The 17,532-nt window shown below is 44.8% G+C and overlaps 1 protein-coding gene across 1 annotated transcript in view; it reads left to right on the top strand.

Annotated features, from left to right (window-relative positions):
- LOC124619251 (ATP-binding cassette subfamily G member 4) overlaps positions 1 to 17,532 on the top strand; it is a 195,148-nt gene that overhangs the window by 82,599 nt on the left and 95,017 nt on the right. Inside the window, exon 2 of the mRNA XM_047145510.1 lies at positions 1,219 to 1,336. Within this exon, the coding sequence (XP_047001466.1) occupies positions 1,219 to 1,336 (118 nt within the window). The remainder of the gene's footprint in view (positions 1 to 1,218; positions 1,337 to 17,532) is intronic.

The following is a 17,532-nucleotide window of genomic DNA, read 5'->3' as shown; positions in this document are numbered from 1 at the left end:
ATGTGATAAATATTATTAAAATGATTTGGGAGTCTACAGAGAGAGTGTGAGGAAATAATACTAACTGTCTAATAGTAAAGTTAATATTGACACTAATTCTACTACTGCTGCTGCTGCCACTAATAATAATAATTATGACAGAATAAAAATATTAATGGAAGGAATAAAAAGAATTTATAGGTTTACAAAATAGATGTTTTCTGATATAGCGAGTTCTGGGAAAAGAAATTTAAGAAGACTGCACCAGCTAAGGATACTGGGAAAAGAGGAAGATGGAAAGAAGGATGTACAGGGGTAACGAGTGCGTACAGGGACAATGGTAGTTATTTTTGTTGTTGTAGTAAATAATTTATTCAGTTGTCTAATATAACGCGGGAGATTATTCCAGAGACGAGTTTCTGCTTCTAGGAAAGACTTCTTGAAAGTGGCTGAACGACGGGGTGCAACCGAAAGGTTTTTGCACTGATGGGGTGTTTCTGGCATGTTGTTCGGATAGGAGTGTTAAGATGGAGGAGACATGTGAGGGACAGTATTCAATGATAAAACAGTAGAGAATACAGAGAGTATGGAAATCTCTGCGCTTGTGTATACATAGACGGGATAGCTGTATGTATGATGGTAAAATATGATCATAAAGTTGAACATCACAGATATAACGAACAAACGCGTTCATAACAATTTCCAAGCGCCATGAGCCTTACAGAGAAAGACCTTGCAGGATAACATCGCTGTAATCAATTATTGAAAGTATGTTTCTACAAGTTTCTTTTTTCAGGTTATCACGAACGAGCTTTTTATATTTTTGTAGGTCATGTAGAGATACTGATGCCTTCTTGCATAATGTAGTTACGTGCTCAGCCGTATTTAGGTTTTCATCTATTATTACTCCGAGACTCTTGCTGAGGGAGAGAAGCTGATACTTGCTCCTTTTACGATTGAAGTGGTAGGGATTCCCGATATTTCGAGCTAACAAGCCTAGAATAACCAATCAGTAACGCTTGGGTTTTGGACTGGCTGAGCTTTTTCCCGATATCTTGTGCCCATTTTAATGGTGCACACACGTCTGTATCGAGATTCTCGATAGCTATACCCAGATTTATTTGTTTTGTACTTAGATACAACTGGAGCTCATCAGGCTGTATGCCAAATTTGCCGTAGGAATACGGTTTCTTTTGCAGTTTGACACAGTTCTGTCTGACCATTTTCATTCTGTTTCAGGCAAGAAAAAGATCCTACACGAAGTATGCGGCCGGTTCGTTCCAAAGCAGCTGATTGCCATCATGGGGCCGTCCGGTGCTGGCAAATCCACACTCCTCGACATCCTCTCTGGCTACAGGTGAGATCCTACGATGCATAACGGAAAGTGTGCGAAACGACACAGTTATACAATCGCTAATAATTACTACTTTAGTCGGCATGGCGGCGAAGACGATTACGATCAAAATAAAAACAAAGTATTTAAACCCCTTAGTGTTGCAACGCAAGCGAGTTTGTAATAGCTCGTTTAGTAAAAATGTCGTTCACTTGCGCGCACCCACCCTCCCTCGTGCATCGCCCTCCACACATACATACACTCACACACATACACACACACACACACACACACAAAGGGGTTACAAATTTGCAACAGCGCTGTGATATACCTGTAGAGTGAGACTATGAAAACTGTATCGAAGCAGCAAGCTGAAGTCTTCATACCAAAATAATCATTTTACTCAACGCATGAGGGCACACTTTAATCAAGTTCCTGACAAATGAAACTGTACACTGAAAGGGTTAGATTCCTGATCTCCATTTTTCTTAGGCATTGCTTTTACGAATGCTATGAATATATCCCTTATCCAAGGTAGCTATGCAGGACAATCTCGTGTGACAGTGCACTTAGACCCAACGCTGATACTGCAACACAGGCATTTCCCCCTTCCCCCCCCCCCCCCTTTTTTTTAAATTTAACCAAATTAACGCTATGTACTGGGTAAATTTTATTATTAAATTATGTGTTCATGTAGGAGAGATATACCACGTTAACATCCCTGAATATTGGCCTGTTTGTCAACTTATTTACAGTTTTGATATTATTCTCTGTATAATAGATTAATGGCAATCTTTTTGTGTCGTCTCCCACTGTTCTAGTTAAATTTTAGCTACTTTTAGACTCAGAGGGATAATACATGGTACATGAAGCATGACAGTGTGTCGCAAAATAGAAGTCATACTATGATGTGGTTCCTTTCCTTACTACAGAACCTGTTTCTGTGGTTTCGGTGTACAGCTTGACGTCATTCAACTCGACAGCGTAAAATTTGTTGACATCCATACCGGAAGAGCATATGATTTTACGGTGTGGACATCCACACCTTAGCTGATACTTGTTGAACGAAATTCTTTAAAATTTTTACTGAAATATTCTCAAAAACTTCTGGATACTGCATTATCTGTTGATAATCCTTTATTCCAAGGTTCTACCGACAGGTTTCCTAATACTGATTGAAGAAATCTACAAAACCATATATTGTGGATTAGGATCAAATTAATTAATAATACCAAAAATGTTGAGTACCTTAACCAGAAAAAGAGGGAGTGAAGTACTCACACAGCTAATTTGATATTAGGCCTGGTCTTCCAAAGTTTTAACGCAGAAAAAGTGAACCAAGACTTAGTGGTTGTAGGCCATGTAACTGAATACTGCAAGTCGCGCTTATAGACCTAGACAAGGGACACAGCGTTAGAAACCTACTACTTCTCACTTGCTCTTTCGCGGTGCACTGCCCAACGTCAATTTTCTCCAACACTTCGTCGTGTGAACACCTTCATGCGACGGTGTGACCTTTCTGCTGCAGACATAACCACGGTCACTACAAGTGGCTTTTTGCTGTTTTCACTGGCTTTGCAGCACTGTGAGCCATCATTCATTTAGTCTTTATCGTCACTTAATTTCCCATACCTTTTCAGGTTTCTTGCGCTGGAACTTTTTTGGGTCTATAAACGCGACTTACACGCGTTCAGTTACACGGCCTACAACCGCTAAGTCTTGGTTCTATTTTTCCGGGCTATTCAACTTCCATTTCAACTGACAATGCTGAAGACAAATGCGATCCGAACGTTGGCAGACAGTAGTAATTCAATGGGATCATGTTAAATTAGCTATGTGAGCATCTCACTTCCTGATGAATACGGTCGTTTACAGCCTTGGTGAATAACCATGCTTTAGAAACATCTGCTAAAGATGGGGATCATTCGCCAATGAACGTTGACCTTCTAACCGGTCGACCAAGGAAACGTTTTACGACCACTGCGCTTACTTCAGCACCTTAAATGAGAGGCTAACAAAGATAAAAGCTATAATTTGACGTCTGTTTCACTGCGGGAAAAAGAAGAAAAAGATATTCTCCCAATACCTAGCTCCTCGTGACCGGCACAAGGACACACACAAATCTCCTATACGAATGCGTCTCAAGGATACGTCAAGAACCTGCTTTAATAAGGCAAATTATGGAGTAACCTTTCTCCTTTCTACAGTTCTGATTTCATAATTTATACCAAGCAAAATTTATTGACTGGCTAGACCTCAACTTCGGACTCTGAAGTAACAAGCCAGTCCAACATAATTTCGCACTTTGTAGGTTGCTGTTGTGTCTCTGTATTTGCAGGTGGCTTATGAATACACATACGGCACGTCATTAACGAACCACCACAAAGCAGAGGTATAGCCTACGCTACTACCGAAGGAGATGGCACCATAGAAATAATGCTGCAAAAATAAAATGGTGTGATTGATATTATTGGAGTGAAGGAAGAGCATATGCACTTCTGTGCAAAACTTAAGGACGAAAGTAGCTTTGGTATGATGTGCCATTGCCAGATAACAAAGGCCGACGAAACTGGGATCACACATAGAAAAAACCGCTATAGTATAATGCAGGAGGTAACTGAAAGAAACACGCAATGATACGAACAGAAACGACACTTTTACTTAGAGACAATAATAACTCTGAAGGCACCGCGATTCATGATGTTCCCCTGGACCTTACAAGGTTCAAAAATGGTTCAAATGGCTCTGAGCACTATGGGACTCAACTGCTGTGGTCATAAGTCCCCTAGAACTTAGAACTACTTAAACCTAACTAACCTAAGGACAGCACACAACACCCAGCCATCACGAGGTAGAGAAAATCCCTGACCCCGCCGGGAATCGAACCCGGGAACCAGGAAGTGGGAAGCGAGAACGCTACCGCACGACCACGAGATGCGGGCACCTTACAAGGGACGCGACATGATTCTTCATGCGGTATGTGAAGATATCAACTTTAATCGAAAATATGCTAAGTAACAGATTAATTCAAGTTTACTCAGAAAACAGCAGAAGCCTATTCCGCAAACTGAGTAATGGTCTACCACAAGGTTCGGTCCTCTCTCCAGCACTTTTCAACTTATACACTCATGATCTGCCTAACACACTCTCCCGCAAATTCATATATGCGGATGATATCAATGTTACTGTTCAACGCACTAATTTTGCACAAGCAGTGAACGTCCTCAACCAAGACCTTGTACTCCTGGATGAATACTTTAAGAAATGGCGCTTGAAACCGAATCCTCACAAAAGTGAAGTATCTACTTTTCACCTAGACAATAGCCCCTCAAATTACCAACCAAGAGTCAAATTTAGAGGGGAAGCATTACGGGTCAATGGCACGCCTACATATCTGGGTATTACTTTGGAAAGAACCCTAACATATAAAGCCCAATTACGTATACCTGCTATAAAACTGAAGAGCCATAATAATCTTCTTCAGCGTCTAGCTGGTACATCATGACGCCAACATATTGAGAACATCTGCTGTAGCACTCGTCCATTCCTCAGCAGAATACTGCTCTGCGGTGTGGCTTAATAGTTGCCGTGTTGTGTAACATACCACCTCCTCACACCAGAAGACAAAAACATCTTGGTCTTCTGTGATCAAAAATACTGAATAACTCTTTACTCCCAATTCACGAAGATGTGAGACAGCTAGTGCTATGTCCGCGGACCTAACCGAATCACGCGCGCCCCGCCGTCGCTCAGCGCGGCCGCACGTGCGCGGTGGTCGGCCTCAGCTTCACGTCGCGGCCGCCGGAGGTTCACGGCGTTATCTCCGGCTGAAGACGTCGCGCCATTCAGTAGTTCTTGCCTGCAGCTCCCTCTATGGCGACAAGGTATAATGGGAGCACAGACCTGACGCCACGGGCACTCGCTCTTGCTCGCTAGCTGTGTTAATATCCAAGTGTTATGGTATAGATCTTATATGACAACCTTGGGCTTAGAACTTAGTTACGATTTGGATTGCACTGCGGATTTGTGAATTGTATTGTGAACTTAATTACGTAGCTACTTCATATGAGAGCAATTGACGATGCCTGCTTCAGTGTGGACAGTAAAGATAAGTAATCTTCCTGATTGCTGGCGCCTTACTTTGAGACTAATCTTTTCTCGGCCATCAGACCTTGCATGACACCCCGGTCACGTACTGCTACCAATTCCAACTTATGTTTGCGACTCCAGGCAGACATAAAAGCTAGAATCATCCAGGTTGAAGTCCCGTTAACCGGCATGTAAAACGGCCATAAAATTGTTAAGCAACCATTTCGACCCCAAAGACAGCTGGCGGAAGGAATGGACATCTACTCCACAGGGCATCTTGAAAGTTGAAGGTCCAACTGTAGGGCTCAGTGGTTTCAGCTTGCCAAAATACACTTGGAGCAGGCTTGACCGTTTCAGATGTGGTGTGGGAAGAAGTGCTTCGACACCCCATGCTCTGACTGTGCTGACGTTCGAGATATAATGAAGCATATAGTTGTGGACTGCCCCCTCCGTGCCTTCCCTGGAAATTGGATTCGAACCGGGTTATTTCCGAAGTGGTGGACTGGATCAGGTATAAAGATCTAAACTGTATTTTAATGTGTCTATGGTACTGTATTTTATGTGTTATTGTGTTTGTTATGTATCATACGTGAAATTATAGTAATACGGTAAGTGATCACCATGAACGGCAGTGTATGCTCTGCAACGTCCTTCCATGCTGGCTACAAGACTGGCAAGCAGTTCTGGCGGTAAGGCAATCCATTTCTACATCAACGCGGTTGACCACTGCTGGATGGTCGCTTCTGCTGGTCGACGTGCTGCAAGACTTCTCCGTAACACGTCCCACGCAAGGTCCAAGAGAATGTGTAGACCAGTCCTTTCGCCAAACATCGTCTTGATCCAAGAGTTCCTCCACCTGTGCAGTTTGATGCGGTTCCGCATTGTCATTCATAAAAATGGAGTCTGGGCCGAATGCAACCCTAAAAACACGAACATGAGGAAGGAGTACAATTTCACAATAACGTTAGCTGTTGAGTCTACGATGTTCATAGATTTGGAGGTCAGTACGACCATGCAATATTATGCAGCTCCCACCACAACACTTGAACCACCAAACGACACTCTTCCTGGATGTATTACGCATTCCCATCTCTCGAGATGTAAAGGAAAGTCCAGCATCACCGAACATGACCGTTTGGTGGTCTACGTGTTATGAAGTGGGAAGCTTAACGTTCCATGAGCGTACTGACCTCCAAATCGTTGAACGCGGTACACTCAACAGTCTACGTCATTGGCGCCCTGTACTCCTTCTCCATGTGCGTCTTTCCAGGACTGCATTTAGCCCCGGCTTCAGTGTGATGGATTACAATCCACGAACGATCCACGACCTCATCGAACACAGCAGGTAGAGTTGCTCTTGGAGCGAGAGGTATTCGGTGAATGGACTGGCCTGCTCTTTCTCCTGACTGAAATCCCATCGACCACGCGTGCGACGCGTTGGGGGGAAGTCTTGCGTTCTGCAAGGAACGACCATCCAGCATTTGTCAACTGGCCTGGTGAAGGAATGGAACGCCCTACCGCAAGAATTCCTTGCCAACCTTGTAACCAGCATGGGAGCTCGTTGCAGATCATGCACTACCGTCCCTGCTTGTCACATACCGTATCAAGAACCATGTCCCGCCCTTTGTAACATCCATTGGATCATTATGAATCGCGGTAACTTCACTGTAATTACTATCTTTAAACAGAAGTGTCATTTCTCTTCGTCTCACTCCGTATTTCTTTCAGCTCCCTTCTGTACTACACTGTGACTGTTATTCGTACGTATGGTCTAAGCTACATCAGTGTATGTTACTTGGCAGTGACTCATCATACGAAAGTTAATTTGGTTGTTAAGTTTTGCAGTCGTATTTATTTTCTGTTAGGCTATCTACAAAATGAAAGAAAAAGCTTCACAACGGATCAGTGACAATGAAAGTTTGGGCCAGACCGGGACTGGAAACTGGATTTCCCGTGTCTGGCTTAACCGCTTCGGCTATCCGACCACACTTCACTGACAGACGCAAACTTCCGCATGTCACTGCGTGTCTATGTCCTGCATCGTCCAGTTGCTGTGATTCCCGCTGAGACTTCCATTGCGTTTATCGCGGTCTTGTCTAGGCATGTAATGCTATTTGCAGTGTCTGTGTCGTGCAGTGTACTATGTAATGTCCTTCAGACAGGCATGCATTTCTGAAGGATATCGCACAGTATCTATAGAATCTTGACTGGTATTCTACACTGCTGCCCACTAAAACTGCCACAGTAGGAAGCATAGCATATCACTACATTTTATATATTCTGCATGCACACCGTTACAGGAAAAATAGATTATTAAATTTGTTGGTTATTTGGTGGTATACACGATGGAAAATTTAGTACACAGGAACAATGCCTCTAACCCAGCTGCTCTATGAACCTAATGACCTTGGATGACAGATATGGGTACACAATTATGAAAATATTCTGGGCCGTGGTCGAATGGATTTCACGTTAAAAGCCAACATTTCTTCCCCATCTGTGGAGGGCATCTTCAAAGGTAGCTTCTTTGAATGTTCGATTCACACCCTACGTCGTCACTGACTGTAGCAAAATTTCGTTTAAGCGTGCTCCCGCGCAGTGGCGTGATGTCACACGCTTTGGATATCCGAGCGCAAGTAGCCGTTGTCGGTTGTCGTCGTCCGCTGTTTCTGTCACCGTATGGTGGAAGACTGGTACACATCTTCAACAGTTATCCAGATGTCATTCAGTTCAATGTCCTCCTCTTTGCTACTGAAATTCCTAGCGTGTTTAACAATCTCTATGGCCTCTCTGTACTGCTTTCATCGTATCCACTTGTGGCTGCTGATACTTGAGTCCCATCAAAATGAATATGATAGTCTCCTGGCTGCAAAAAACATTCCACAGCAGATGGTCTGTCAATCTCCCCCCTTCTACAGTTGCTCTTGTGTTGTTCTAATCGTTTTCTGACCGTGCTTTTTGTATTACCCTCGTACACTTCCCCACAACTACACGGAATCCACAGCTGCAACTGTATAAGGGAAGAAGACTGACAGATCACCTATTGTGGAGTATCTTCTGCAGCCAGGAATCCACCACATCCCTTTTGGTAGAATTCAAGCACTCTCGGCCACAAGCGGATGCCATGAATGGCTGTAAAGAGGGACACAGAGACTCTGGCAACCGACAACGGCCAGCAGTGCTCTCGGACACTGAAAGCACGTGATGTCACGCCCCTGCGTGTGAACGCGCGTAAACGAAATTTTGACGCAGTCAGTAAAGATTCAGTGAGTGAATCTGACACTCAAAGAAGCTACGATTCCCCTTGAAGATGTACTTCACAGATGAGGACGAGACGTTGGGTTTTAAAGTGAAAGCCTTTCGACATGGCATTGTAGCCCGGAATATGTCATTAATTGAGAATTTCCGTGGTAAAAGCTTGGATTTTACAGATACTGGTACGTCATGTGACGCTGCTTCAATTATATACGCCGGCCGAAGTGGCCGAGCGGTTCTAGGCGGTACAGTCTGGAACCGCGCGACCGCTACGGTCGCAGGTTCGAATCCTGCCTCGGATATGGTTGTGTGTGATGCCCTTAGGTTGGTTACGTATAAGTAGTTCTAAGTTCTAGGAGACTGATGACCACAGCAGTTAAGTCCCATAGTGCTCAGAGCCATTTCAACCATTTCAATTATATGCCAGAGTTCACCAATCGTAGTAGCCGGCAACCCATGAACAGGTGTTTTCGGTGGTTGAGAGCTCTGAAAGACGTGCTCGTGGGGGAAACGGTGGAAAGCTTACAGGCTCGAGGTAGGTCAGGACAGCACGGGCAACATGCAGTCTTGCGTTACCTTCATGAAAGATAACTTCACAGAGACGTTGAAGATGGGACACTGTCTCCGGCCTCAACATGTCATAATTGTAATGCCTACTGTCCCAGTTACTGGCTGTGCGAATCAAAGGTGATCGTGTAGTGTACCCAGTGGCGCCCCATATCATCAAGCCAGGTATGACGGTGGTGAAAGGAGTCCGGCAAAGTTCGTCGTCATCGGAGCCACCATGCACGATGCTTTTTGTACGTCCACTCTTCTGACTGAAGATTTAAGTGACTTCGGCCGTTCACTTACGTAATAAAATGCTGCCGTCCTTTCGATGTAATTTATTATATAGTTGCCAGTTTCGGTGATTCGGTTCACCACCTGAGGCCTTAACTGACGCTGAGGGTATGAACTTCAGTCGTATACACGATCCCATCAGTGGCCTACATCTATGAACTGGTTTCCGCAGACCGCTGTAACCAAGATGTCGTGTCTGCAGACACAAATATCATTTGCCATCTCTTCTGTTGCTTTCCTTCTAATGGAATTCATTATAACACTATATCGTCAGCAGAAAGTAGCAACTGTGCTTGTTGAATGTTAAGTGGAACGTAATTGAACCATACAAGAAATAGGAGTGGGGCTAAATTTGAACCCTGTGGGACTCCCATTGTGACTTCTTTCCCCAGTCAATAAAATTTTCTACCCTTACCGTTGTTTCAATTATTCAGTACAACCTTTTGTAATCTGTCCGTTAAGTATAATTCAAACCAATTGTGTGTAAAACTATCACTTTTATAAAGCTTGAGCTGTTATAAGAGAGTAATATGATCTACGCAATGAAACGCCTTGTAAAGATCACAAAAAATACCGGCTGGCGATATTTTATTATTTAAGGCTTGTACTATTTGATGAATGAATGTATAAATACCGTTATCAGTCGAACAACCCTTTTAGAATCCAAACTGTGATATGCTAAGTAAATTGTTTCAACCTAAGTGTCAGACTACTCTTGAGTTCTTTTTTCCAATATTTTACGAAAACGCGTCAGTAAGGAAACAGGACGACAACTGCTTATGTCTACCTCGTCACCATTCCCATGAAAACGGTTAACAATTATATATTTTAACCTCTTTCAAACAGTTCCCTGCCTCATGACAAATTGCGTGACTCACTAAGTAGATTACTTATTAAGTTGGAACAACTTTTCAGAATTCTGTTTGAAATTTCATCAACACTACATGAGCTTTTGTTTCTTAGAACTTTTATAGTTTTATTCATTTTAATGTAGAATGTTGGTGTTACTTCTAGTTGCTTAAAGTTTTGTGGAATGTCATTTTAGTATATTCTCTTGCTTCTTCAACTGAACAATGTAATCCTGTGTTTGCTGCAACATTTACAAAGTATTTGTTTCAATTATTTGCAGCTTATGGATTAATCAGTCACAACACTGTCATTTAGTTTGACTGATGTGGTATCTTGAATTCAACTATCTTAAATTCAGTTGCGCAAGTGGGTAATAAAAATTTGTGTATAGCTGTTAACAGTAAAAATTAATCAGGAAAAAAATGTAAAATAATATTTTAGAGTTATAATGAGGCAGAGAATTTACAGTGGAAGAAACTATCGTTTGGAGTCGGATTCACACTTTTCAAGGCAGATACCAGTAATTGCTAAATTCCTATCAGATTACGTGCAGTGGAACGGAATAACTGATAACGAAATGACGAAGGCATTCAGAGCTTTCTATTAAAACATCGGTGACCGATAGCATTTCTCAACAATATTATGAGTAGGGAAATCGCATTTCTGTCTCCCGTACAGGAGGGTTGCACCTCTAATGACGAACGTCTTTCACTGGTTGCCGAGACTCGTGCCGCAGAAGGAAATTACAGCCACTCACCTTGACGTCAGCGCGCAGCGTCAGCGACCTTAACCTAACTAAGGAACTGCTTAGACATACGCTACGCGACCTCTCGCGCCTGCAAAGCATCAGAGCCAGTACCGGGAACTGGCTTTGCGTGCATCTTATTGTCGCCGTGTAGCCTTTATTTGCTGAGACTTATACAAGTCTCAGCTTTGACACTGACCTGTAATGAGAGAGACGAAAGTACGGCTTTTGACATATACCACGAACTTGAAAGAGACGAAAGTAGGGCTTTTGGCATGTACCAAGAACTTTCTTTTATACAGTAGTGGATCCAAAAGTGAGACGACAAATCTGTTCGGCACAGATTGCCTCTCTAGAAGATGGCCCGGCCGGTGTTACAATAAGACATCCGCACCATTGAGAAACTGAAGATTCTTAAATCCGCCTTTGCTAACAGCCAGAAAACTGAGGTGTTGTGACCACAAAACGAGACTCGTCATCATTTTTGGGGTATGTGAGTTCGTTCTAAATGGGGCTTGTTGAGTGATATACACTCCTGGAAATTGAAATAAGAACACCGTGAATTCATTGTCCCAGGAAGGGGAAACTTTATTGACACATTCCTGGGGTCAGATACATCACATGATCACACTGACAGAACCACAGGCACATAGACACAGGCAACAGAGCATGCACAATGTCGGCACTAGTACAGTGTATATCCACCTTTCGCAGCAATGCAGGCTGCTATTCTCCCCTGGAGACGATCGTAGAGATGCTGGATGTAGTCCTGTGGAACGGCTTGCCATGCCGTTTCCACCTGGCGCCTCAGTTGGACCAGCGTTCGTGCTGGACGTGCAGACCGCGTGAGACGACGCTTCATCCAGTCCCAAACATGCTCAATGGGGGACAGATCCGGAGATCTTGCTGGCCAGGGTAGTTGACTTACACCTTCTAGAGCGCGTTGGGTGGCACGGGATACATGCGGACGTGCATTGTCCTGTTGGAGCAGCAAGTTCCCTTGCCGGTCTAGGAATGGTAGAACGATGGGTTCGATGACGGTTTGGATGTACCGTGCACTATTCAGTGTCCTCTCGACGATCACCAGTGGTGTACGGCCAGTGTAGGAGATCGCTCCCCACACCATGATGCCGGGTGTTGGCCCTGTGTGCCTCGGTCGTATGCAGTCCTGATTGTGGCTCTCACCTGCACGGCGCCAAACACGCATACGACCGTCATTGGCACCAAGGCAGAAGCGACTCTCATCGCTGAAGACGTCACGTCTCCATTCGTCCCTCCATTCACGCCTGTCGCGACACCACTGGAGGCGGGCTGCACGATGTTGGGGCGTGAGCGGAAGACGGCCTAACGGTGTGCGGGACCGTAGCCCAGCTTCATGGAGACGGTTGCGAATGGTCCTCGCCGATACCCCAGGAGCAACAGTGTCCCTAATTTGCTGGGAAGTGGCGGTGCGGTCCCCTACGGCACTGCGTAGGATCCTACGGTCTTGGCGTGCATCCGTGCGTCGCTGCGGTCCGGTCCCAGGTCGACGGGCACGTGCACCTTCCGCCGACCACTGGCGACAACATCGATGTACTGTGGAGACCTCATGCCCCACGTGTTGAGCAATTCGGCGGTACGTCCACCCGGCCTCCCGCATGCCCACTATACGCCCTCGCTCAAAGTCCGTCAACTGCACATACGGTTCACGTCCACGCTGTCGCGGCGTGCTACCAGTGTTAAAGACTGCGATGGAGCTCCGTATGCCACGACAAACTGGCTGACACTGACGGCGGCGGTGCACAAATGCAGCGCAGCTAGCGCCATTCGACGGCCAACACCGCGGTTCCTGGTGTGTCCGCTGTGCCATGCGTGTGATCATTGCTTGTACAGCCCTCTCGCAGTGTCCGGAGCAAGTATGGTGGGTCTAACACACCGGTGTCAATGTGTTCTTTTTTCCATTTCCAGGAGTTTATTTCCCTATCGAGCCCAGTGTTGAAATTTCGTTTCGTGCAGAAAGAGGACTTGTCACAGAGACAAGTCCCTGTACTACACGAAAGAATTACAGGCGTGATGGAAGCGCTATACAGGGTGAAGCGAAATTCGCGCACTCTGGCTTGGCAGCGCGGCTTCTCACATGCCAGCGATAAAAAAATGTCTCTCACACAATTTCGTCCGGTGAATACATCCGGCAGAAAAAGGACGTTAAAGAGAGGCAATCTGGCAACACTGTAACCACATGTAAGGCAACTACCTCGGTCAGCACATTTTGGTTGTGCTGTGCAGTTGGCGCAATGGATAGTGTTTTGGGTTAGCAGGTAGGATGTCGAGGGTTCGATCCTCGGTTGGGGCGCATGTTTTTTATTTGCTAATTTCTTTCTGACGTTTCATACTGTAATGTACACCATTTCTCACGTCACATGCATCCTAACTTAATAACATTTAGTAACACTGAAGCCGGCCTGTGTGACCGAGCGGTTCTAGGCGCTACAGTCTGGAACCGCGCGACAGCTACGGTCGCAGGTTCGAATCCTGCCTCGGGCATGGATGTGTGTGATGTCCTTAGGTTAGTTAGGTTTAAGTAGTTCTAAGTTCTAGGGGAATGATGACCTCAGTACTTAAGTCCCATAGTGCTCAGAGCCATTTGGACCATTTTTTGTAACACTGAACATAACAAATACGTGGTTAGACAAATAAGAAATAGACAGTCGAAACAAATGACCTGTCATAGGACAGAATAACTACAAAAACAATTTCGAGATGCTAAAGATGATAGCACTGTACAATAACACAACATCTACTTGTGATTTATAATACATGTAATATGAGCTCTCGGATGTCGCACATTAGCAACCAGTGACAATAATAACGTCAATATTAATGACCGCATAACCTTCACAACAGAATACGTTTTCCTCAGAACAACAGATGCCAAAGCGACATCCCTGCACGTCCAAACATTGCTCAACGCACCGGATCTTACAACTCTGGGGTCTTCGCAGCAAAGCTGGGTCCTCAGTGACAAGAGCAGCATGAACAAGCGCTACCAGTTCTTCCACAATCGTCGGCGGAGTAGAGTACACGTGCTCCTTCAGGTGTCTCCTCAGGAAAGAATCCAGGGGATTTGCGTCAGGTGGCCATACATCTGGACCTTCACGTCCGAGCCATTTGCCTGGAAATGTTCTGTCCAAATACTGTCTTAGATTAATTGCAGAGTGTGGAGGTGCACCATCATTTTGGAACCATATCATCTGCCGAACATGTAGTGGAACATCTTCCAGCATATCAGGCAGATAGGTTGAAAGAAATGCATGATACCTTAATGCAGTCAACCTGTCAGGCAACATTTAGGGGCCCGAACACCTGTCGCCCAATATTCCGGCCCAGGCGTTGATACCAAAGCGAACTTGATATCCACGGTCGCGGGTGCCGTGCGGGTTAACCTCAGACCACTGGTGGGCATAGTGCATATTGAACACAGCCTCGCGAGTGTATGCTGCTTCATCCGACCTTATTACGGCGTCATCGTTGGCTTCCTGTTGTTGGAACCACTCGCAGAATTGCATCTGCTTGTGGTGATCTGCAGGATGCAGGTATTGCGTGAAAGCATTATGATAGGGTGCAGCCATGCTCGTGCAGCACGTTAACGAACGTGCGTAGCGAGACACGCAGCTGTCTTGCTAGCACTACATGCACTTCGCTGAGGTTCTTGGTGTATGACCTCCACAATAGCTTCCTCAGTAGCTGGAGTACGGCGAGTCCGAGTCGCGCGATGGTGGAAGGAAAGAACCTCACTCCCGAAGGTGCAGTTCCAGACGACGAAACACGTTTATATCTGGATGGCGTAGACGAGGGTATCTACCGGCATATTCACGAGCACCAACACCAGCCGGGTTATCACAGGCACCAAAGACCAGTAGCATATCCGCATATTCATTGTTTATGTATGCCATATGTCTGCCACACTGCTTTAGAGGTTTACAGGGAGCAAATTCGACACATGTACGCATGGTCATGGGAATATGTCACGGGCGCGTTACTCCGCTCGCAACTAGTCCCTGTCTGGTGGACAGCGCATACAGTATAAACACGCCGTCTGTCCTGCGCGCTCTTCCAGCTAACACGCATCACCCCTCTGACAGATATTGTTCTGCATAACTCATTCCGACAACGCCAATTGTGAAATGTTCAGTTTCAAATTACACTGTTTCCGTAACGGTAATAGACGTGATGTTTCCACAATCCCATCGATGGAACAGTGATAATAATAATAATAGTAATAATGCTTTGAGATACGTACTAAACAGCATGCGGTTACCAGACTCAATGTTGAAAGACATAATTAATGGGACCATAGTGATAACACATACAAACAGTAACCGAGTTTGGACATTATTCGCAAAGCACGTTGCTAGTCCTGCTGGAACATAAGGCAAGAATAAAATTTGGTACTAACCATTGCAGGAGGGTACAAATAAAACAGATTTCGCACCTAGCAGAATGAGTGGTGCGAATAAATTCACGCCCACGACGTGGAAAGAGCGTCTTTCAAAGCTGACTAATCTTCCATTTCTACGATTGTAGTATGTAAGTGGAAATGTTTTCTCGAGGACCCGCTGCAATCGCTGTTGACGATTAAGTGGCAGAATCCGTACCACATGGACTACATTTACCAAATAAAAAACATATGCCTCAACCCATGATCGAACCATCGACATGCTGCTTGCTAACCCAAAACTCTATTCACTGCCCCAAGTGTATAGCACAAACAACCGTGCTGACAGAGGAAGTTACCATACATGTTGTTACAGTGTTACCATATTGCCACTCTTTAACGTCCTTTTTCTACCGAATGTACTGGCTGGGCAAAATTTGGTGACAGACATTTTTTATCGCTGGCCTGCGAGGAGTCGCGCTGCGAAGCCCGAGCGCGTGAATTTTGCCTCGCTCTGTACAGGGATGCAATAAGCAGCTGTGAGTTTTCAAATTGGCTTCGGTGATGGAACCGTCAAAGGTGTCCGGAGACGATTTACATGAATTTAGAAGGGAGAAATGACACGCCCTGAATTGTCCTAGAGAAATGTGATAAAATAAGGTCATGGGTCGGGAGATAACCTACTGGAAAGGAAACATTGTTCCTAAACGAAAACAGGTGCATACTGCAGGTAAATAGTCATACAGTGTTCATTGTTTATGTTCTCTGTACATAATACATGGACGGAAAAATAAATCGCAGCACCAAAAAGTAATAGATGTAATGTAACCAAATTTCTGTGTAGGAAACATATTTAAGTGATTAACATTGCAAGATCACAGGTTTATGTAAGCGACATAAGTCATTGCAAATGTGAAATGTTGACACATTACTAACCGATGTAGCCCCCAGAATGTTGACTGCTGAGTCTGCAAGTGATGATGGAAAGGATCACTGTGTTAAAAGGAAGCCTACGGATATCAGTGACTGAATTCTGGCCCCTATTTCGATTATACAGGAGATGGGACCCTTCCTACAAAGAGGTCAGGGGGCCTCAAGGTGGCGTTTTGTAATGCTGAAACTGGTAGCAATAAAAAATACAACGGGAAATTTAGACACCTGCAGGTTTTGTGATTTGAGATTTTAAGTCTCCCATGTTACAAGTCACGGCACTAAACACGATAATGACTTACATTATGTCGTCTATACCGATATGTACTGTTTAATTATGAATTATTATTATTCTCTTGTCAGAAACGCACTGGTACATGTACATACATTTAACACAGTTATGATTAAATTACTTTTGACCAAAACTTGGCCACTTCTAGTGTATTTTCTGTTGCTTGTTGAAGATCATCTTCTGTACAGGAGACTGGGCACAATCAACACCGAACCACGTGCCGAACTGTCTGTTCTTCTCCACAGTCCCACCAAATATCATTTGTATCAGTGTATCCCCATCTTGCCAATTTCACTTTTGATCTCCCAACTCCAGGTCTCAATCTATTTAGGGACTTCCAAGTTGTCCATTCCACGTCATGGCCTGGAGGTAAAGCTTCAGCATCTCTTTTCCAATCAGGGAGATGGTAGGCCGTAGCCCTCCATAGTTGCAACCTAGCTTTTACAGTAATGGTTCTAAGTTCCTTTGATGTCCTGAGGAAATTCCTCCTTGACTTCAGTCGTTGCGGTTGCGGTTCATGCCCATACAGAGGATGGGTAATTTCCTGTTCCACTGCGTTTCCTTGTTCGCAGCTTTCCTTGTTCGCAGCTCTCTTCGAACAGGTGGTGGTGCTATTCCTGCGAGGTGGTAAAGCCATTCCACTGGAGTGGATTTTAAGCAGCCTGTTATAATTCTGCAGGTTTCGTTGAGAGCTACATCCACCTGGTTGGCATGAGTTGAACTATACCAAACAGGACAGGCATACTCTGCCGCAGAATAAGATAGTGTCATTGCAGATGTTCGCGTTGTTTCAGGTTGACTGCCCC

This window comes from Schistocerca americana, chromosome 6, assembly GCF_021461395.2.
Source record: "Schistocerca americana isolate TAMUIC-IGC-003095 chromosome 6, iqSchAmer2.1, whole genome shotgun sequence".
Classification (NCBI taxonomy): domain Eukaryota; kingdom Metazoa; phylum Arthropoda; class Insecta; order Orthoptera; family Acrididae; genus Schistocerca; species Schistocerca americana.
This window is presented reverse-complemented; position numbering and strand designations above follow the sequence as displayed.